At 36.0% G+C, this 22,604-nt stretch overlaps 2 protein-coding genes across 2 annotated transcripts; both read left to right on the top strand.

Annotated features, from left to right (window-relative positions):
- The first annotated feature begins 2,034 nt into the window (after positions 1-2,034).
- Positions 2,035-9,302, top strand: rab6bb (RAB6B, member RAS oncogene family b). Its single transcript, XM_051133054.1, has 8 exons — positions 2,035-2,250; positions 4,107-4,165; positions 4,251-4,304; positions 4,393-4,498; positions 4,617-4,728; positions 5,142-5,235; positions 5,451-5,517; positions 7,092-9,302. Exons 1-8 carry the CDS (start codon positions 2,181-2,183, stop codon positions 7,154-7,156), a joined length of 627 nt encoding a protein of 208 aa, XP_050989011.1. The 5' UTR covers positions 2,035-2,180; the 3' UTR covers positions 7,157-9,302.
- Positions 9,303-12,684: 3,382 nt separating this feature from the next.
- Positions 12,685-20,367, top strand: aire (autoimmune regulator). Its single transcript, XM_051132936.1, is given in 13 exon segments — positions 12,685-12,831; positions 12,937-13,111; positions 13,190-13,342; positions 15,371-15,436; positions 15,534-15,647; positions 15,811-15,948; positions 16,000-16,213; positions 17,454-17,520; positions 17,671-17,802; positions 19,426-19,547; positions 19,641-19,713; positions 19,788-19,871; positions 19,995-20,367. Coding segments are annotated over 13 exon segments (1,566 nt in total). The 3' UTR covers positions 20,076-20,367.
- The last annotated feature ends 2,237 nt before the right edge of the window (positions 20,368-22,604 follow it).

The following is a 22,604-nucleotide window of genomic DNA, read 5'->3' as shown; positions in this document are numbered from 1 at the left end:
AGCATTAACTTCAAGGATTTTCAAGCTCTGTTACCTTATTAACAGTACAAAACAGAATCTGCATGCACACATGTAAACATATCCTATTTTCTTACAATATGCTGTGATTAGCGGCTTTCACTTAAGGACTAGCAGCATGTCAACAATATATTTCAAATCACACATCTCCTTACTGATATCAAAATGTTAATGTTTTAAACTTCTATTCAATTCATATGTCACATACTACTCATGCTTTTCAAGTAATCTGATTGTATACGGACTTTAATCCTTTCTGACAATATTCAAACTCCACTCCCACCTTATGTAATATGTTCCCTTATCTAAAGAGTTTCACAAGTTCGCCTGTCCATCCAGTCTTGATGGGCAATGGAAAACAAACTTGGCTTGCTGTCCTTAATGGAGGCTCAAACCCGAGGCTCGGCTTGAGCGTAGAGTTCAACCCCCCATTGCGACATAACCGAGAGGGAGAATAACAGAAATAGAGGAGTAGAAGGGGAGGTGGAGGGATGCCGGAAGAACTGACGCTGGGACGGTGTAATGAGAGCTGCTTATATAGGCTCGTAATGATGATTGACAGGACTGAATGATTAGGCTCCTCCCAAACCTACGTTTGGAACTTCATTTTGCTTAGTAATATAAAACTACTAAAAGTTATTTTGGTAACCCTTTACAATAAGGTGTCATTTATTAACATTAGTTAATGTATTAACTAACATGAACAAACAATGAACAATACATTGATTAAACTATTTATTAATCTTTGTTAATGTTAGTAAATAAAAATACAGTCTTTCATTGTTAATTCCTGTTAGTTCCCAGTGCATTAACTAATGTTAACAAACACAAACACATTAGTAAATGCTGAAATTAATAAATGCTGTAGAAGTATTGTTCATTCTTAGTTCATGTTAACTAGTGTTAACTCTAATGAACCTCGTTGTAAAGTGGTATTTTATTGTCAATGTCATCTCAGGTAAACATAGCGTAGTTCTCTTGTTTATTTTTTCTAAGCCCCAGGCGGTAGATTATGAAGAATCTGCAGACAAACAGACTTGTCAGGGTATATAACATTAACTGAAGTTTCCAGGACACAATAATGATCTCACCACTAATATTAGACACACAGTCTACAATTTGATTTGGATACATTTTAATGTCGTCCTCCTCAGTTACACGAGATTTCTCTTCTATAAGCGTTTGCATTTTGTCATGTATTGCTTTGCTGAAAAAATATAAATCTACATCAAATACTTCTGTACTTTAAAACAATGCTCCCTTATTTTTTCACTTCATCAGACTAGAACACAATGTACTGGCAGAGAATGATTTATAGATTTATGTCCAATAGGTCAAAAGGGCACACTTGGATAGTGCTTTGGTGATATAATTTGCATATATTACTTGCAGTTTTGTCTTTGATGTCAAAATAAAATGTTTTAAATGTTAAAACACTAGTTGTGCACTTAAAGCGATGCTGGTTTGAATTGTGAATCTCTCTCTCTTCATTTTCCAGTCTGTGCAAAACCCCACAGATAACACGGACATATTCTCCTTATTTAATTGCACATACTATATTAGCTACTCCATAAGTTACTGTATATAAGAAGCCTATATTAGTTGCTGTATTACTATAAAATGACCATTAATTATCATGTTTCTTATTTTATATATAGATTAATGCCACTCTAAAAACAACAACAAACCTGTAAATGTAGATAAGTTAAAGTTTAACGTTTTAAAATGTCAAATTTAGGGTTTGAAACATTTTGTTTAACACTTTCCATTCAATTATCATTCACAGAATGTATTCACTTGTACAAAGAGAAATCTTAGGCTTCAGTGCAGACTTCCAGTGTCTGCAAAAGACACAAAAAGGTGTTAAAAGTATATAAGTATGTGTTGCATTTGGAGATAAAGATGCAAACGTTGCTGCACGGATGCTTGGCCTGCGGTTTGGCGTGCGAAGAGAGTTTACGGGGACGTTTCCGTAAACACACAGTGATATCAGACGGGCGTATCGCCACGGCTGCGCATGCGCAGAGGGCTGGAGAATTGACATCGCGGAGCAGCACTGCAATATCCATCGATTCGGGACCGAAGATTATCCATCTGCATTCTCGCAAGACTGGTGCCACCTGTACATATTAATCCATAACAACTGTGTCTTTAAAGCAATCATGTCCATGGGAAGTGACTTTGGGAACCCTTTACGGAAATTCAAACTTGTTTTTTTAGGGGAGCAAAGCGGTGAGTCTTTGGGTTTGCCACGACTGGGTTTAGACGAACCCATTAACCTTTCAACACATGCATGAAGTACATTAGTATGTTGTGTGGAGTCGTTTGTGTATCCGCTTGTTTGTGGTGTTATTTCAAGCGATGTGATCTCTCCATCGACTCCCTGTCAAACAAGTCGGTTGCATACGTTTAATTTTTGATTAGTCATGAAAATGTATAGCTATGCCGCGTCATTAGACTACTAACACCCCATCTGTGAATATAACGTGAGAGAATCGTTATTTCAACAACTCTGTTATGATTGTCACCTGCATTTTCCATTGGAAGCAGAACGGCGGATAATATTATTGATCGCTGTTATTCTAGCGCAGTCGAAATCGCTCAAAACAAATGATATATATGTAGTAATTCAATCGAAAGAGATGTGTGTCGTCGTATTTGTATGTATCTTCCTGTAAACATCCACTGATTGAATGTCATGAAACAGAAAAGCGCATAGGCTTTGCATTTCCCGTGTGTCTACTGGAGACACACCCAGGTTGGCAGTCAGTGTCTGTGGGATTCTTCAGCAGAGCAAAAATAAAAACCTCATGCATCATTTCATGAGCCTCATCATAAGATCAGCCTACATTATGTGACTAGTTATCGTGGTTTATTCATTTGGCCGGATGGTGGTTTTATCAGTGTCACTGTCACTGTCGGTGTTTGTGAAGACGTAATCAGACGGGCATTTGAGATCATGTCTGTCATTTGATGACTGGACATCCAAACATTGGCAATGATAACACCGACCGAACATGGCGGCATCGTAAAGTTTACGTGAGATATTGTGTCTTACATTTTCTAGCAATGCTTATAGTTCCTAATACAGTGGTTATGTATTCATCATTCACTGTTCCTATAGAAAAAATGGACAGCCAGTCAGACAGAGGGCCCTCTGTATTGTATAAAACAGCATTGTGATAAATGATATTACAAAGTAACTCTAAATAACTGGTGCCAGAGCTTTAATGGCTGTCTGTGTCTTATCTAAATCATAAATGACAAATAATCCCACACCTGCTAAAAAAAAACAAAACAAAAAAAACATTTATTTTTTCCATTATGTATTTCATACCAGCTTCTGAGAATTCTACCATTGTTTACTCAACGTCACGTCGTTCCAAACACAACACAAACGGAGATGTTAGAAAGCACAACATCCTCTCAGTCACCACTTAAGACATGAAAGTGAATCGTGACTGGAGAAAGGAAGTCGTGCAGGTTTGGAGCAACATGATGACATGGTTTTACATGGACTGTCCCTTTATATCATCAGAAGACCACTTGTTTTCTGCTGTCCATGGTCCTGAAGCTCAGTGCTGGTCGGATTTGGTTGATCTTGTCTCAGGACGTCAGCAGAACAACTGGTGAAGTCACAGAAGAATGGGACCATTATTCCCTTTCGTCCTGTGAGCTCCAGTATAACTATCGGCATTGTGCCATTTGATGATTTTAGTATCTCGGCTCAGCCTGACAAACAGGCCTGACCAGACTGGCCTGAAAAGAGCAGTCCTCTAGTGTATGAAATGTGTACTCGGGAATGTGCTGTCACAGTGGCTCTGCCGCATTTTTTTAAGTATTTTTCCCCGTCATCATAACTATAAACAACAGTGAATTTCAAGTGACATTTTCGGTGTAACCCCTTAAGAAATGTACTGTCGTTTGAAGGACGGAGGTTCGGACAATGTTTTGTTTGCAGTATGGTAGTGTAATTCAGTTACTAAAAGCACAGTGTATGGGATTGGTCAGGACAAACAAGTTATTAATCACGCATGTGATTCATCAAAATCTGAATCTTCCCCTGTTTGTGTTGGTTTATTTTACAGTTGGGAAAACATCGCTGATAACAAGGTTCATGTATGACAGTTTTGACAACACTTATCAGGTATACTATTGGTTCTTTCAGTGCAAGAGTTTTCCAAATAAGTCTGTTAGTTTGTATCTTATTTTGAATCTTATTATAATTACAGGCAACCATTGGAATTGACTTTTTATCAAAAACCATGTATCTGGAGGACCGAACTGTAAGAAGCTCTGCAACTAATTATATTTAATATATATTGCATTGGTGCAATTATAATTCCTACAAAAATGCCTTGTGTGTTTTTGCAGGTGAGGTTACAGCTATGGGACACCGCAGGGCAGGAGCGTTTTAGGAGTCTCATCCCGAGCTACATTAGAGACTCCACAGTGGCTGTGGTGGTGTATGATATCACAAGTGAGCACCTCACACACACACACACACACACACACACACATGCTCAGACACACTTCGACTAATAAAATGATGGAAGCGTGGAAGCACGGAAATAGGCATTTTTCTTTTCTTCCTCCAGATGTCAATTCATTCCAACTAACCTCCAAATGGATTGATGATGTCAGAACAGAGAGGGGAAGTGATGTCATTATCATGCTGGTGGGCAATAAAACAGACCTGGAGGAAAAGAGGTGGAGTCTTATATATTACCCATTAATATAAGATTTTGTGCTAGAATTCATAATTAGCATCACTACCCACTTTTTTCTTCGGAGTGGAAGTCTATGGGTGAGATATCCGGTTCATTAGCTAACGAGAAGAATAATACTAAGAATGTTTGCACTACAAACTAGTGTGTTTATAATCAAGATAATACATGGTGGTAAGACACCTATTTGCAATATCAAGCACCAAAACAAGCTGTTTTGTACAGCTAAAATTAGCTGGATGTGGATGGGACCGGAAGCCAGACCCATAAAATTTACAAATGGCCACGCCCACACTTCCGTGAAGAAAAAGGTGGATAGTATCATGTTCTTACTTAAAATTGTTATTTAAATTTACTAAAAATGTTAACGCATTATGTTGGTATTTGCTCCGACAGGCAAATCACCATAGAGGAGGGTGAGCAGCGGGCTAAAGAGCTGAATGTGATGTTTATCGAGACTAGTGCAAAGACTGGCAGCAACGTTAAACAGGTGAATCTATGAGCGCTACATTGTCTGCTCAGTGGCAAATGGACTTGATCCAATAGAGTAATTTAATTGAGCTCATGCCCTGTAACATGACACATGGAAAACTCTAAAAAGATTTGATTTAGCCAGAGTTGTTGCCCACAGGGCTTTAGCGGTATCAGTCTGCTCTGGAAAAAAAAATCTGTCTGATTTCATTCTGTTTCTGTTTGGTTTAATAGTTGTTTCGGCGAGTGGCGGCTGCTTTGCCCGGAATGGAGAGCCTGGATGATAACAACAAAGAAGGAAGTATCCTTTAATGCATGACATTTAAAGGTGATGTGTCATTTTCAGGGCTGTCACGATCCCTTGATTAATTGAGTACTCGATTTAAAAAAAAAATCCTCAACTACATTTTGCCCGTGTCGAATAATCAGCAAAAAGTGACGCATTCCATGGACAGGCATCTATGAAACGCATTATTAGATCGTTTTCCAAAGCTGCATGATATATTAAACCCATTTAAAAATCATAATAAAGCATAATGCTATTGTGAACGCTACAATTACATGTGTGTAGGTTACGTATGTATGTGTAAGAGCGGCTCCTTTCACAGTAAATGTTGAGTAAATGCTCCAAACAAATAGTTATCATTTACATTTGTAGAGTGTCTCAAACTCCATTTCTGGATTTTATTATATTATTATAACGTTTATCTAGAAATGCAGCGTGCGCCATTTCACTAGATTTTTAAGGATAAATCATTTATAAACCTACGCAAACACAGGAGAACACATTAGTATCTTTCTCAATATGCTAACTGTTCATCGCGATTTCAAATTAAAAGCTTAAACCCTCACTCTGTCAAGAAATGTCTAGTGGCTGTAGCATTTCTGTCCTAAAGAGATGGCCATATATTAATGGGACATTTGAATTAATTAAACGTTGTTTAGCCAAGGATTAAATCGTTTAAATATTAAACAAGGATTAATCAATTAAACCATATGAGTACTTGCTTTTGATACTTTATTTGAACTAATTATTATTGACTCATTGCTATTATACATGTATGTAAAGTCATTTTAATGGCTATTGTTCGCTTTATTTCTGTTTTTATTACCACAAAAAAATCATTATAATTATCTGATTACTCGATTAATCGTCAGAATAATCGACCGATTACTCGATTACCAAAATAACTGTTAGTGACAGCCCTAGTGATTTTTGAGAATGTGTTCCAGGTTAATATGTAGTGTAAACAAAAAAAAATTAAGCCATATGTAGGTTGATAAACACTATGACTGTCCATCTAGACCAGGGGTGTCAAACTCAGAGGGCCGCAGCCCTGCAGAGTTTTGTTCCAACCTTGCTCTAACACACATACTATGCAGTTTTCAATTAAGCCTGAAGGACTTGATTAGTTGGATCAGGTGTGTTTAATTAGGGTTGCATCTAAACTCTGCAGGGCTGCGGCCCTCCAGGACCGGAGTTTGACACCCCTTACCTAGACTCTGAAACATCATCTCAACCAATACTGTGATTTGGGGGCGGGATCTGTTGGTGCGACCAATGGTAGTTGGAGAGAGCGTTTAGAAAGCTAAAAAGAATAGTTATTTACACTAGTGAAACGGAAATTATACAATAATATTAAAACTGACCTACTATTATTGTGCATGATTTATTTATTTATACATATATTTTTTTTTATAGTTGACATCATCAAGCCTTCGAACTGTCTCTTGTTCTAGAAAAACACAGACTTTTCATTCTTTCTGATGATGGTTTTTCATCCAAAATACGGTTATGGAAATAAAAGATTGATTTAATAAGATTGTAAGGCAATACTATTTCCTTGATTTCCTTGACACACAACCCTTTTCCAGTGATTGACATTAAGCTGGACAAACAGCCAGATCCTCCGGCCACTGAAAGCGGGTGCTCCTGTTAGTAAAAAGCGGTTCGGACCTTCATTAACACCACATGCTTGTTCTGTTGCTTCCTATGGGTCCACGTCCAGTTGAACTTTATGATCGGATATAGGCTTTTTACATCTGAATGGGTCTAAAAATTATATTCCTCAGTTGCAAGAACAAAAAAAAATCTACACTGTCTGTTTAATTGCCAAAATAATATCATAGGTAATTCAAAGTGACTAGCTAACAGATACATATAAGACAGGAAGTGGCATGTGTACCATCTTCGGAAAAAACAAACAAACATTCAGAGTGGATTATCGGTTGTTATGTTTTGTATTTTTGTACATTACAAAAAGCACTAAATGATGCCTTCACAAAAATGAGTTTAAGACGGGCGACAGAGTAACTGTCTTTCGTCCATAGCATGCATGTAAGACAACTTTTAGAATCTGTCATGTCCTTTGGTTCATACACATCGATAGTAACGAAGCGAAGAACTCAGAAATTAATGAAAAAAAGAAAAAAGAGAGCGTTCCTGTTCAAAGTCTTAGTGTGGGTCTGTGTATACAGTACATCCTACATGCTAAACCAGTACCAACCTCCACGAGAGGTGTGTGTACTAACCCGGCTAACCTTTAAAGTGCCGTGGCACTGTTGCAAAGAACCAATGGATTTTTCTGCTAGCTCCATGTATACACTTTAGATCCGCCAGGCGGTACTGTATTGTATATAGTATTTATATTATTGTGAACATCCATCATTTAGACGTGGTTTATGTTCACTTGTACAAATTTTTTCTTTTTTTTTTCTTCTTTTTTTTTATATGACAAGGGCTTCACTTTTATTTTCTCAGTCTCACCTGTAGCCATACACTGGTAGTAAAGTATTACTTATGATTTGAGCATTTTGCTGTTGCCTTATACCATTTTACTCATCCACCAAAATTTTTTCAGACTCTGTTCAGAAAGTAAGTGGGTTCTCATTTTTTTAATTATAATGTTGTATTTGCAGCCATCTAGAACTAAAAAGAATGAAATAAGTGTCATTCATTCGGTTGGGCGAGGAAGGCGATTTTGAGGTGAGCCTTAGGAAACAACAGATTTTCATTTCAAATACATGCACTTTCTTCTGGGTTCTGACAAGGAAATGTATGGTTCACCACATCTAAAAGTGATGAAACAGACAAATGATTGTCATATCCTTTGTAGTAAAGCTCTCGTAGTCTCCCGCACATGTTGAATGGACGTGTAGATTAAAATTCAAAATGCTAGTTGTAGGTGAACACTTTCATCTGAGAGAATCCTAAAACGTGAAGACCTTTTTAAAAGAATGTACCCGCCTGTCGTCCACTCACGATATTCTGGTTATCGCAACAGTACGTTCAAGAAATGTGAGTTGTTTACGAATCTCTGGAAACATAGTATCTTTAATGTATTTGTTTTTGTTTTCTATTTTGAATTGTTTACATAAATGCACTGATTAACACCACTGATTGTATAGAGATTACTTTAGGATATATTAGGTATTTATAATATATTTAATGTTAGTGCAAGTTTCTTTCTGGTGCCAATAATTCTATTAATTAAAACAAACATGGACATGAGGAATAACTGTGACTGAATTGTTGGTACTAGGCTTGATTTTAGGGGCGCTGATATATACTGTGGGGCGGGACTGAGGTTAACGAGTTTTGCATTGACGGGGCACAGAATATGCCATCTTTCGCATTCACATTTCTCCGTTTCCTCTCGTTTGCTTTGTCATCTTTCACTTTTGTACACTAGTTGTGCCTTCTGTTATTGTGGCATCACAATGCAAAGCTTTCATTGTATGGCTACCTGAGAACACATACGTTACAGAACGGTGGTCACTGATCGGTTGGCCAGACAACTGACGGATTTATGATGTTGATCTGTGATGAAATTGTTGTATTCACACCATCTAGCCAATTCACAGCAGTCGAGAAGAATTGCAGAACAGTCCCGTGCAAGAGGAAGGTTGTATGTAAAAACAGGAAGTTGCTGCTGATAGTGTGAGGAGATTGAATCTGTCAGAGTTGTTGCCATAGGGTTGTGTAGAGCAGTGTAGTTGGCTCTTTATTCACTCTGTAAGGACATTTGTGAGCATGACATCTGTCTGAAAAAAAAAAATCAATAAAATCCATGTCTTAATACCAAACTGTCTACTGCTGCAATGCTGAGTGTGATATTGCTTTCATACTGCATTTTAAGAGAGATTTTTTTTGTTTAAGTGTGTATCTTTTTAAACAGCAGAAAGAAAGGAAGGTTTTAATAAAACTCCCTATTTTTATAACAATTTAAGACAAATCCTATGTTCAAGGTTTCATTTAAAGTTGAAAGCAATGGTCCCTTTTCACAGTTTGTGATTGTGCGTTTTCACAGTTGTTAACAGATCTGGGTAGATTACTAATTAAACGTGTTACAAGTTGCAGTCTGTTACTAATTACAGATTAGATGATGAAAATTGTTGGTAGTGATGAAATATAGGTTACTCATTTTAGGTAATGTATTCTGACTACTTTTTAGATTACTTTTTGGTAACACTTCACAATAAGGTGTCATTTATTAACATTAGTTAATGTGTTACCTAACGTGAATTAAAAATTAACAATACATTTATTACACTATTTATTAATCTGTTAATGTTAGTTAAAAATACAGTTGTTCATTGTTTGTTCATTTTAGTTTACACTGCATTAACTAATGTTAACAAACACAACTTGTGATTTTAATAATGCATTAGTAAATGCTGAAATTAAAATTAAGATTAATAAATGCTGTAGAAGCACTGTTCATTCTTAGTTCATGTTAACTAATATTAACATGAGTAATATAATAATAAGTGCTAGTACCCTTTTTTTTTAAATCAAACTTGTCAAACATCATAAAATACATTAAACATTTACATACATTAAACTAGGGTTTCCCAAACTGGGCATAATGTAAGAACTGCAGTAGGTTTGTGAGTCGATAAAACACTAATAATTATGTTACATAATTCAAAATTGCTTGAGAGATGCATGGTTTGCAAATGTATTTATACAACATTTGTGAATATAGTCAAAAACTAAATGGTATGACACAGTAGGATTTTTAAAAAGGAAATTTAAAAGGGAAAATGAAGAATTAGGGACAATTTATAAATTATGAATAATTCACCTCCATTGTGTGAATAATATGTAATCATGTAATCCATAAAAAAGTTACTGTAATATGATTATGAGCGTTTTAAAATGTAATATACCTTAATTAAAAGTACTTAATTTTTGGAATCTGATTATGTAATGGACCCTTTTTCACAAGACTGTGATGATGTGTAAATCCCCGAAAGTTTTTTAGATTTTGATTATTTAAAAAAATGAATGTACATTTATAACACTATACTATACTGTATTATATCACCTGTGGATCAAGTTACAAAAAAAATAGTTAACGTGGGTGTTTCTAATGCAGCGTCTATGGGAGAGATGGTAAATTTGAGACCGTTCTCTCTTCTGATTGCCATATTTAGAGTGGAAGTCAAAGAGTTTTTCTTTTGCCATTTTAGCAAATGAGAATACAAAAAACTTATTAACTTAAAATTTGTGGTACTCTCCCATTCACTGCTCTTGAATTTTCCCCAACTATGACAACTTCCGCTGCTGAGAAACCTGGTCCAGATTACATGTAATCAGTTACCCAGCACTGGTTGTTAACATCAAAAAACTAGAAACTTTTTTATATTTTCATGTACATCTATAATATTGTAATTTGTGTTTTCAAACCTTTGTGTTAAATTACATAAAACTTATAAAGGAAGGAAAAGGAAAGGAGAGGACGTGACGTGTGGCCAAGTATGGTGACCCATACTCAGAATTTGTGCTCTGCATTTAACATTAATCTCCATCCAAGTGCACACACACACACACACACACAGTAGTTAGTAGTGAACAAACACACACCCGGAGCAATGGGCAGCCATACTGCTATCACTGCAGTGCCCGGGGAGTTGGGGTTCGGTGCCTTGCTCAAGGGACTCATCTCAGTTGTGGTATTGAGGGTGGAGAGCACCAGTTATTCACTCCCCTTAATCCCTGCCGGACCTGGGATTCGAACCCACAACCTTTCGGTTACAAGCCCGACCATTAGGCCACTTGTTAACGCTGCTGCATCAGTGTGTCTAATACAAAGGCTAAGTGAGGAAAAATTTGACATCTTTCTCACAATTGACCAGCCTAATCAATATCAATATCCAAATATTTTTTCCACTTTTCAAAAGTCATAAAAACATTATTGTGGATTTCTTCTTTCACTACTGGGGCAAATGAGAACACAAAATACATATTTGTTGTAATTTCCATTTACCACTATAGAAGTTTACCCAAACTATGGTGACCTCCACTTCTTAGAAACCCAGAAATGTGAAAAAGGTCCATTATAGTTGGAGCGTTCACTTGATGGAAAATCTCAAAGACATTAATAATTCTCACACAACATTACAAAAGTTGCATTAATGGCTAATCCAGATGCATTGCATTTATTGTGATGCACAGAGACTGGGATTCCCCTTGGCATGGAAACTATAGACCTCTGGAGAGACAGGTGACTGAAAGTAGAGGCTCACATGATCGAGAAATCGTTTCTTGCCCAACTGTGGACTTTCCAAATCATACCGCACAAATGAGCATAAATGCGAACAAAAAAGGGGCAGGTATTTTTATCCACCCTACAAGGTGCAAGTTAGTGTTTTAACTGTAAATAGAAATTCAATGTCACCACTTATCACAGCAGTCTTGTGAATCAATGGCCCCTAGAGGCTCCATGAGCACAAGAGTCACAAAAAAAGCCATTCCAATCACTGACAGACATCACACCAAATAAAAGGAAACCAGCTAGGAGATTACAGGTATCTCCAGTTCTCATCACCAGCATCTGTTGTAAGTATTACGTTATTTTTTTAGTGTGTTTAACATTAGGAAACTAATCAATATGTACTATTATTTCAAAAGGTTGCATTATGACTGATAGGGTTTAATTATTTAGATTATTTAGGTTAGTGGTCTGTGACCATAGGGGGTTTGCAGCAGTACTGACAATTACTGTTTGATCTCTAACTGATTTTTGAGAAAAATAAAAAGGATAACCCAAAATGTTACAATTAATAATACAAGTTAATTTCAATTAAAGCTAATGCTCAGTTAATTATAGGTTATTCTTGCTGCATTAAAAATGTTACAATTATTTGCATTATTTTAATGGATTGTAATGTAAGCTTCATAGTTAAATATGCAAATACATGAAACTGATACTATATGTCTGTTAGTGTATTATAGGTCCAGTTTAAAATGCAAAATTAATTTTTATATAATATATAACAAGGGATCCCTTCTCTCAAAAAAGGCTGAAGACCTCTAATTTGTTTAAGCACTATTTATACATAATGATGAAACAATTGAGTCTTCTTAAATTAATATCTGAAGATGTATTTATTGCTCTCAGAACACCTGAGAATTTCAGTAGGAGTTTAGTTTGTGATCTGTATGCAGGACTCTTCTGGAAGCATGTCTAGGGTGGAAGGTTACGGAGAGTCTGACCTGCGCTCACAGCTACGAGCATGTAGAACTGAGATCGCCATGGCAATCCATGACCCCTTCCCACTGCTGTACGGTCTGGCGGATCACGACATCATCTCTGAACAGATCCTGAGGGTGAACATTTTCATACAAATTATATTCCTCAGCATAATTATAAATTTGCGTAATCATAGTTCATTAAATCCTAAAACATGATACTATTACTGATTAACGCTCAAGGAGACTTTAGAGCGAAAGAAAAAGGACGGGATTCACAAAGCTGTCTACTCACTGCTCACTTTGATACTGGACCAGGACACCACTGTCCTCCAGGGCTTCTGGAGCAATCTCTGTAAAGAGTACAATAAGGAGTGTTACCCAAAACTGGAAACCCTGTTTATGAACCTTCCCAAAGGTACAGTACACAGGTCTGGCAAATATAAGTGGGTTGGAGGATAATTACAGTTTAAGTGATGATAATCTGATTTGGCAGGGTTAAAGCAGGTGGCCAGACACACAGGGAACCCCAGGCTTGAGCTGCAGGTCCGCAGCCAGTCAGGCAAGAAAAGAGGGGTGGCCGAAAAACAAATGACCCACCGGCCACATCAGCATCAGCACACCAAGAAAGCCTTGACCTCCAGCTCAGGTATGGACACCAGCACACATAGACACTCATTATTCTACTCATATACAATTTCCAGTTAACAAAAAAACTATGTTCTAAGAATGTTTGCTAATGTTCCCATTACGTTTCGAAAACGTTATATCTGAATGTTTTCTCTACATTCAAGACATCCACTTTTAAAGAAAGTTTTTTATTGGTTATATAAACATTAAAGATAACATTAAAGGAACAATTCCCGCCAAAATGCAAATTCTGTCATCATTTACTTACCCTCAAGTCCAACTAAAATGTTTTAGAAAAACGTTCTATAAATGATGCATAAATTACGTATTTATTAAAGACCAGATAATTTTGAATAAACGTTCTGTTAACGTTACTGGTAGAATGTTTGTTTATAACCTCAATAGAACTTTGCCAGAACGTTAGATCCAAAGTTCTGAGAATGTTCACTGTTAGCTGGGTTGGAGAAAACATGGGTGTTTTTGCCTCTCCTGCCACTTCTTTCTATGACCATGATGTGATAGTCAAGTTAGGTAGTATTCATTTAGATTAAAGCCAAATAGCAAAGCGTTATTATTTACTATATAAAAAAAGGTTATGTTTCAGTTTATTAGTACTAAAAGGCCCAATGTAACGTTACCCTTTTACATTTCCGGAGCTTCAGAAGCGGAAGTCGTCATAGTTGTGATGAATAAAAACTACAACAAATATAATTTTTGTAATACGATTTGATCCAAAAACAAAAATATAAAATCACGATAGTGTTTCTATGGCTTTCAAAAATTAATATCGGGAGACTGATAACGGTAACGTTAGTCCTTCGGCAAAAACGATTCCCCTAACTAACTGTACTAATGCTGATGTACTCACCAACACGATCAGCCGAACTAAAGGGAAATGTTTACTAAGGCTAACATTTAAATGCATGTAAAATAAATATCTCATAAAATACTAAAACTACTTAGCAGTGTTGTGTCGACAAATCAATCTTTTGTAATAAAAAATGTTTATGGACGGTGCTACGCGAATCACGTGACATTAAAAAAAGGTGAATAACGATATTAAAAAAAATATTAACAGAGCTGAGTAGATTATTTACAAATTGTAGCCCCTTACTGATTCCAAATGACATTACAAAAATTGTAGTTAGTAACGTGATTTATTACATTATACATTTTAGGTAATAATCAGACTACTTTTTGTTACTTTTAGATTACATTTGATCTAACTTTATCACGTTGATATAAATATAATTTTGTACCAAACTGATGTAAAAGTACAGAGAGGAAGAAAATACATTACATTTGTTGTAAGTAACAACATGAAGTGCACAATTTATAATTAATTAAAACCTAAAACTTATTTTAAAAAGATTAAATGTTATTTGTTTAATACTGTTCTATTTGTTTATTAATTTTGTCAAATGTTCTGTGGCTAATTACACAGTTTTCTGTGTAATTATAGCCACCTGACTGTATACTGACTGGTTTTTGTGTGAATTTCCACAAACTGAAAGACTTACTGAATGCATGTAAACAGTAGTCTATTTTAAAAGGGAAAGTTAAAGGAAAAATGAGGGAGAATCAATAAATTACAGAAATGTATTGCTACTGTGTTAATATGTAATCAGTAAAAAAAAAAGTAATTGTAATCTGATTCAGAGTATGTTAAAATGTAATGTAATCTAATGTAATATACTTTATCTGATTCCATAATCCAGATTACATGTAATCAGTTACGATCCAGCACTGAATAGTACAATATGCCGGTATTACAAAATATAAAATTATTGTGTTCGTGCGCGTCTAAAATAAGTCTAAAAGAACAATATAATGGCATAAATAGGACGTCTAATCTAAAAAAGTAAGAAAACAATTTACACACTTAGATATAACCTTTTTGTTAGGTCAAAATAAGACTTTAAGTGGCATGAAAATATGATCTGGAGTTTTTGGCGAGTAATCAGCTTGGTAAAATTTTGTTTGTAAAGTTTGTTGAAAAGTTTGCAAACATTAGAGTCCTGATAACTCAGTGTCTTCACTGTTCCAGGAAGCAAAGGCAAGCCGATGCGAAAGACAGATGGTGCAGCACTTTCTCAAGTCTCAGTGGGAAACGGTAGTCACATGTTTGTGTACAGTGTGTCATTAGAAGCCCATGTATCATAGTAGATGAATGAGATTGCAGATGAGTAAATATGACTCCCAAAATGCAGGAGTCCAGGCTGTATCTACCTCGGTCCAGAGGGCCGTGACTGTGTCTGCCAGTGAGCATCCCACTGGGTGCGGGACAGTGGAGGGGATTCTGATCCAGCAGGTCATTGAGTCTGGTGAGCTCAGCACACTAATACAGTATTGACAGACTGTGAGGAAAGCCTTTACTTAGCTAATGTTTTAGCTCTTAGTGTGTGTTTTGATAGTGTAACCTTGCCGTGTAAACACTTTGGCGGTTCACTTTGGCAGCACAGATGTCTCAGCTGCTCTCTCCCGCAGGAGGTGCCAAAAAATGCATCAAGGTTGGAGGAGAATTCTACTCTTCTGGCAAATTGGATGAGACAGCTGGAGTGCACAAGACTGCACAAAACTATAGTCACCAGCAGGGAGAGCCAAGCACCAGAGTCATGGATGTAGGTGATCAAGATTTACTCAACTCATGGAAAATTACAGACATTGGAGATACAGCAAAACCTACTTGAAAATATTCTATATGCATAAACTGTCATAATGTTAACCTGGTACAGTAGGTAAATCACATTTATGATGCATATGTTCAGGTAGAGCATAATGATGATGAATGTGCCGTATGTAAAGACGGTGGGGAGCTCATCTGCTGTGACGGATGTCCTCGTGCCTTCCACCTCACCTGCCTGGTGCCACCCCTCGCCTCCATTCCCAGGTACAGATGTCAGTCATGTGACACAGAGGCCACTGACTCTACCAAAGTTAGTGCTGACCTATGACTGCGCTCGTCATTAGTCTTTAGCTGTGTCAATCTTAAATCAGTGTCGATAATCTACATAGGAAAATGCAAAAAATATTATGAAATAATAACATTATATTATTAGTAATAGTATTTTAAAATAATAAATAAAAAAGTGAATTTTATGACCATTTTTAAAAAAAATGTGACAAATTTACTAGTCTTGATTTATGTACATTTCCAGTTTTAAATAAGATTATAATATTTTCTCAACCAGAGGGCCAATGCCCACTAGGGGGCCTCAGCAAACTTTCAAGGAAGCAGTAGGATGACTTACAATAAATATGAATTATTAATTAATCTGTAATATTATTGCAACATCTTTAAAACTGCAGGCTAATATTATTAATTTGCCTCTAATTTTAAGAATGGTATAAAATTATTCTAACTGATTTTATTATTGATACAATTTTTAAATAAAATAAAATTGCTTATCATACATAAAATACATTAAAAATAATAATAATAATAAAAAAGACAAGTAATTTTGTTATAATTATATAAAATACAGGCTGACATTTCTTAAAAATGAAAATTCTGTTATTAATTATTCACCCTCACCATCCAAACCATAAGACTTTTGTACATCTTTGGAACACAAATTAAGATATTTTTGATGAAATTGAAGAGCTTTCTGACCCTGCATAAACAGCAACACAACTACCATGTTTAAGGCCCAGAAAGGTAGTAAGGACATCGATAAAGCAGTCCATGTGACATCAGTTATTTTTGTTTTCTTTGTGCACAAAAAGTATTCTCGTAGCTTCATAAAATTAAGGTTGAACCACTGATGTCACATGGACTTTTTTAAAAATGTTCTTACTGTTCTTACTGTTTAGTGCGCCAGTATCCTTGAGTTCAGTTCCTGTCTTGAGTGCATTTGCTGATCCTGCTTTTTGTTTCAGTCAACTGTGCTCTGTGCTCTTTACCATATCTGGGGGTAGGGTTCAAAAAAAGGTCTCGGATTTTATCAGAAATATTTTGGATGAACAAAGGTCTTACAGGTTTGGAAAGACATGAAAATTTTCATTTTTGGAGCTGGGGGTAGGGTTCAAAAATTGTTTTGGACAAAATGGGGAGCCTTCAAGTCAAAATGGTTAAGAATCACTGCTCTATATGAATCTCTCACTAGTCTTAGAAATGTGCTTGTTTTCAGTGGTACCTGGCGCTGTCAGCTATGCCAGAGCAACAGAGCAAAAGACAGAACATACACCCCAATGCAGGTAAAACATGACAAGAGTAACATTAAATCTACTGAAAACAACATTTCCCAACTAACTGAACTTGCATTATAGTCGATCACGCATATACAGTTATGGGAGATTATTAGGAGTCCTACTGTAGCAGTAGTAATGTCTCTGCTCTTATTTTAGCCTGCAGTTCATCCTCCAGTGACAGAGACGAGCTCCAGTTCTGCTGTGGACTTCTCCTTCTTCTCGTCTCTGTCCTCCACTTCACTCTCCACAGTCACAGGAGGCAAAAGCGCTCAGCCCATGGGCCTCCAGGTAACACTTCCATGTGACTCAGTGAGAGACACAGTGACTGAGTGCCACACGTAAGGCCTGTTATATAACTACAACAATACATGTAACTATAGTGTTTTAAATAATCATTGGAATCACTTTTAGAAGGATTTTATACAGTGGATGAATATTAAAAACACTGACAGCCAATCAGAATCCACCTGATATTAAACAGCTCAGTAGATGACATTACTGCAGGGTGCTTATAATAAACTGAATGTTATCATATGTTGGTGGGGATGCTAATATAGCTGTTATAGTTATCTTTATAGCTATGAATATTTTTGATCTGAACACACTATATGAGAATAACAAGTCTTTAAAACAGCAGATGATAAAACTGCAGCACACTAAACAGAATGTTATTGTGCATTGGTGTGGACACTAATATACAGTTAAGGTCAAAAGTTTGCACCCCCCGTTTAGAATAATTAAAAATGTTAATTATTCACCAAAGTAAGAGGGATCATAAAAAATGCATGTTTTTGTTTATTTAGTACTGACCTGAATAAGATATTTTACATAAAAGATGTTTACATATAATCCACAAGAGAAAATAATAGTTGAATTTATAAAAATGACCCGGTTCAAAGGTTTACATACGCTTGATTCTTAATTCTGTGTTGTTACCTGAATGATCCACAGCTGCGTTTTTTTGTTTAGTGATAGTTGTTCATGAGTCACTTGTTTGTTCTGAACAGTTAAACTGTCTGCTGTTCTTCAGAAAAATCCTTCAGGTCCCACAAATTCTTTGGTTTTTCAGCTTTTTTGTGTATTTGAACCCTTTCCAACAATGTATGATTTTGAGATTCTTTTTTTCACACTAAGGACAACTGAGGGACTCATATGCAACTATTACAGAAGGTTCAAACGCTCACTGATGCTCCAGAAGGAAACATGATGCATTAAGAGCTGGGGGTGAAAACTTTTTGAATTTGAAGATCAGGGTAAATTGTAGCCTCCAAAGGGCAGTACTAAATTACAAAAATATGATATTTAGGCAAAATAAGAAGATTCTGTTCAAAAGTTTTTACCCCCCTTGTTGGAAAGGGTTCACATACACAAAAATGCTGAAAAACCAAAGAATTTTTGGGACTGTGACTTTTTGGGATTTTTATGAAGAACAGCAGGGCATTTTAACTGTTCAAACATGGAACTCATGAACAACTATCACTTAATAAAAAAACAACAATAACAACACAGTATTAAGAAGCAAGTGTATGTAAACTTTTGAACTGAGTCATTTTTATAAATTCAACCACTGTTTTCTCTTGTGGACTATATGTAAACATCTTTATGTGAAATATCTTATTCAGGTCAGTACTAAATAAACAATAACATGCATTTTGTATGATCCCTCTTATTCTGATAAAATAATATTTTTAATGATTCTGAAAGGGGGGTGCAAACTTTTGACCTCAACTATAGTTATCATAATATTTTTGTTTGCTGTGGATGGGAATCTACTGTGTGGAGGAATAATTTAGCTAAAAAAAAAGCTAAATCTTATTTACACACTCTTATGTCATTTCAGTTGTTTAAATCATCTATATCTCTGCCAAGTGCCAGGATTGTGGTAATATTTTTATATTTAATCTCTGTTAGTCTTCAGATGGTGAAATGGTTGGGATGAGGATGGCTTGTGGAATTTGCCACCTCACCCGAGGAGAGTTAATCACCTGCCCGCAGTGCCTGCAGACTTATCATGCCCTCTGCAACTTCCCAAAGTACTGATGTTATTGTACTGTTATTTATTTAACAGAATAACTGTGAGGTCTATCATGCTTTGAATCTCAGTCACTCCCTGTTTGTCTTTTCAGTGGAAAGACAAGATGTAGAAATTGCTCCAGGTCTTGGGGCCCTGAAGGTGAAACATCATCTAGGAGTCTTCAGGTATCCCATTTACACAAAAACAATTTTGGGCCTCCTGACCCCACAGATGTTATTAGTCTGGTTTATTCCCACAGGTGAGTCAACACGTGACTGATCAGGGCTTAACGCCATCAGAGCAGCTGCTCAACAGAGATGAAATGGACTCTATAATGGGTGAGGTGAGGTCATGTTTTCTCAGTAGTGAACGAATAAATTAATAAATGCAAATGTGAGCAATAGAAACTATATACATGAAGCCTCAGATGAGATACCTAACAGTATATTTGTCTTGATGAATGCAGGGCTCTATAGATGGGATCCTACAGTGGGCTTTCCACAACATTTCACGTCCCCTTTCTGAGTCTCAAGGCTATTTCCAGTGATTCAGTGAATCCACTAGTTCATCTCAGCTGTGCACAAACATCAAATCTCAGTATCAGGCTCCTCCTCAGTGTTAGTTGGACGGACATAAATAATAGAGCATACAGATTCAATAATGTGAAGAAATTAATGTATTTGTTTATCCATTACTTTATTCACAGATTTTATATGTATGGACCTCAAAAGGTTGTTGCTATTACAAGCTTGTTGCTATAACAGGGTTTCCACCAATTATCATTTTATCTCAAACTAATATTTGTGGAAAAAATACAATATATAAAAATATAAAATACATTAAGGTAACTAAAACAAGAAGCTATTGTTCAGCTAAACAAATTATTGTCCCTCTCACATTAAAATGTAATAAATACAATAAATTACCTGTATACGTACATCAACAATTACTGTAATGGCTTTGCATTACAAGCATCATGAAGTATGCAAATAAACAACTAGGGTAGTAAACAGATGTTATTATAGACTGTAGGGTGTACAAAACACTATATTTAAAGGATTAGTTGACTTCCAGAATAATAATTTCCTGATAATTTACTCACCCCCATGTCATCCAAGATTCATGTCTTTTTTTCTTCAGTCGAAAAGAAATTAAGGGTTTTGAGGAAAACATTTCGAGATTTTTCTCTGTTTAGTGGTCTTCAGTGAGAGCCAGTGGGTTGAAGGTCCAAATTATAGTTTCAGTGCAGCTTCAAAGGGCTCTACACGATCCCAGCTGAGGAATAATGGTCTTATGTAGCCAAACGATCAGTCATTTTTAAAAAAAATAAAAATGTATATACTTTTTAACCACAAATGATCATCTTGCACTAGCTCTGCAATGTGAATGTGTGACTTCACACCTTATGTAATAAAGTTGGAAAGGTCAAACGTGGTTAGTTCATTGTCTGTGTACTTCGGTTCAAAAAGGTAGGGTAGGACAACTTCAAAATCATCCGACATCATTGTTTTACCTTTTTTTGCTTGTTTGCTTTGTAAACACTGGGTCAGTACTTCCGTCTACGTCACACATGACCTTTTTTTTGATGTGACTGCGTAATACGTAAAGTCGAGCTAGTGCAAGACTAGCATTTGTGGGTTTTTTTTTTTAAAGAAAAACGACCAATCGTTTTGCTAGATAAGACCCTTAAGAAGCTGCACTAAAAACAGTTGGACCTTCAACCACCTGATCCCCTTTAAAGTCCACTGTATGGAGAAAAATCCTGGAATGTTTTCCTCAAAAACCATAATTTCTTTTTGACTCAAGAAAGAAAGATATGAACATCTCGGATGCCATGAAGGTGAGTAAATTATCAGGAATTTGTTATTTTGGAAGTAAACTAATCTTTTGATTTTACAAAGATAAAAATGAGGCTGTGAGGGAGACTTGATGCCCCTACTTCAAATATATACTTCAAACTAAATAGAAGAATGAACTGGTATGACATTATTTTGAACAAAATCAGGCCAAAATGAAATTTGCTTGGAATTCATTTTGGGAGTTTAATACAGCATAACTTTCTGGAAAATGTTATTCTGGTTGGTAAACTCCTTCAAACTCTGGCAATTTGAGTACAAAATAGAAGTAGAAAGTATATCAAAGTATATTATTCTTGACAATGGAATGCACGGTGTAATTCATGGAGTTTTTTTGTCTACTGAGGGTCTTTTGGAAAGATATTTCGTCAGCTGAGCAATTGGCATATTGTTAAACAACAGTACAATGCTTTGAACCCACGTTGTACTTCTGTCCCTCACAGCCTTGATTTCATTAATGTCAAAAAATTAAATAAGGCACTATTCTATAAGGTCTATAGAGGTCCCTGCTGTCCACCAAGGGGTCCCTCGGCCTTGGTTGAAGACACCTGCTCTAGATAATAATGAAGATGAATTTTGCTGAAATATGCAATGTGGACTTATTGTTCTGTAATGTCAACATGCATGTGCTAACCTTCAGATATGAAACAATGGCTCAAGAATAGAAGAACTCATTTCTATTTCTGCCTAGCAAACATGGAAAACATTCTCCAATTTTTATTAAAGGGATATTTTACCCAAAAATGAAAATTACCCCTTGATTTATTCACCCTCAAGCCATCCTAGGTGTATATGACTTTCTTCTTTCAGACAAATACAATCAGAGTTATATTAAAAAATGTCCTGGCTCTTCCAAGCTTTATAATGGCAACGAATGGGTGTTAAGATTTTGCAGTCTAATAAAGTGCATCCATCCATCATAATAAGAACTCCACATGGCACCGGGGGGTTAATAAAGGCCTTCTGAAGTGAATCAATGCATTTGTATAAGAAAAATATCCAGATTTCAAACTTTATAAACTGTATTCTCTAGCTTCCGCTAACTGTAATATGCACGTTCATGAGAGAGTGGCATTCCAGAGAATGACTTAGGACGTAGGCGTAGCATGAAATCTGGTGAGAATATGCTAGTCTCACAAGAGCCAAGTTTTGTTTACAGCAAAAGAAAACCAGTCTCCTCTTGACTTATATTGAAATCCTCTAATATTTTTCTTTTCAGA

This window comes from Labeo rohita, chromosome 2 (assembly GCF_022985175.1).
Source record: "Labeo rohita strain BAU-BD-2019 chromosome 2, IGBB_LRoh.1.0, whole genome shotgun sequence".
NCBI classification, from domain to species: Eukaryota; Metazoa; Chordata; class Actinopteri; order Cypriniformes; family Cyprinidae; genus Labeo; species Labeo rohita.
This window is presented reverse-complemented; position numbering and strand designations above follow the sequence as displayed.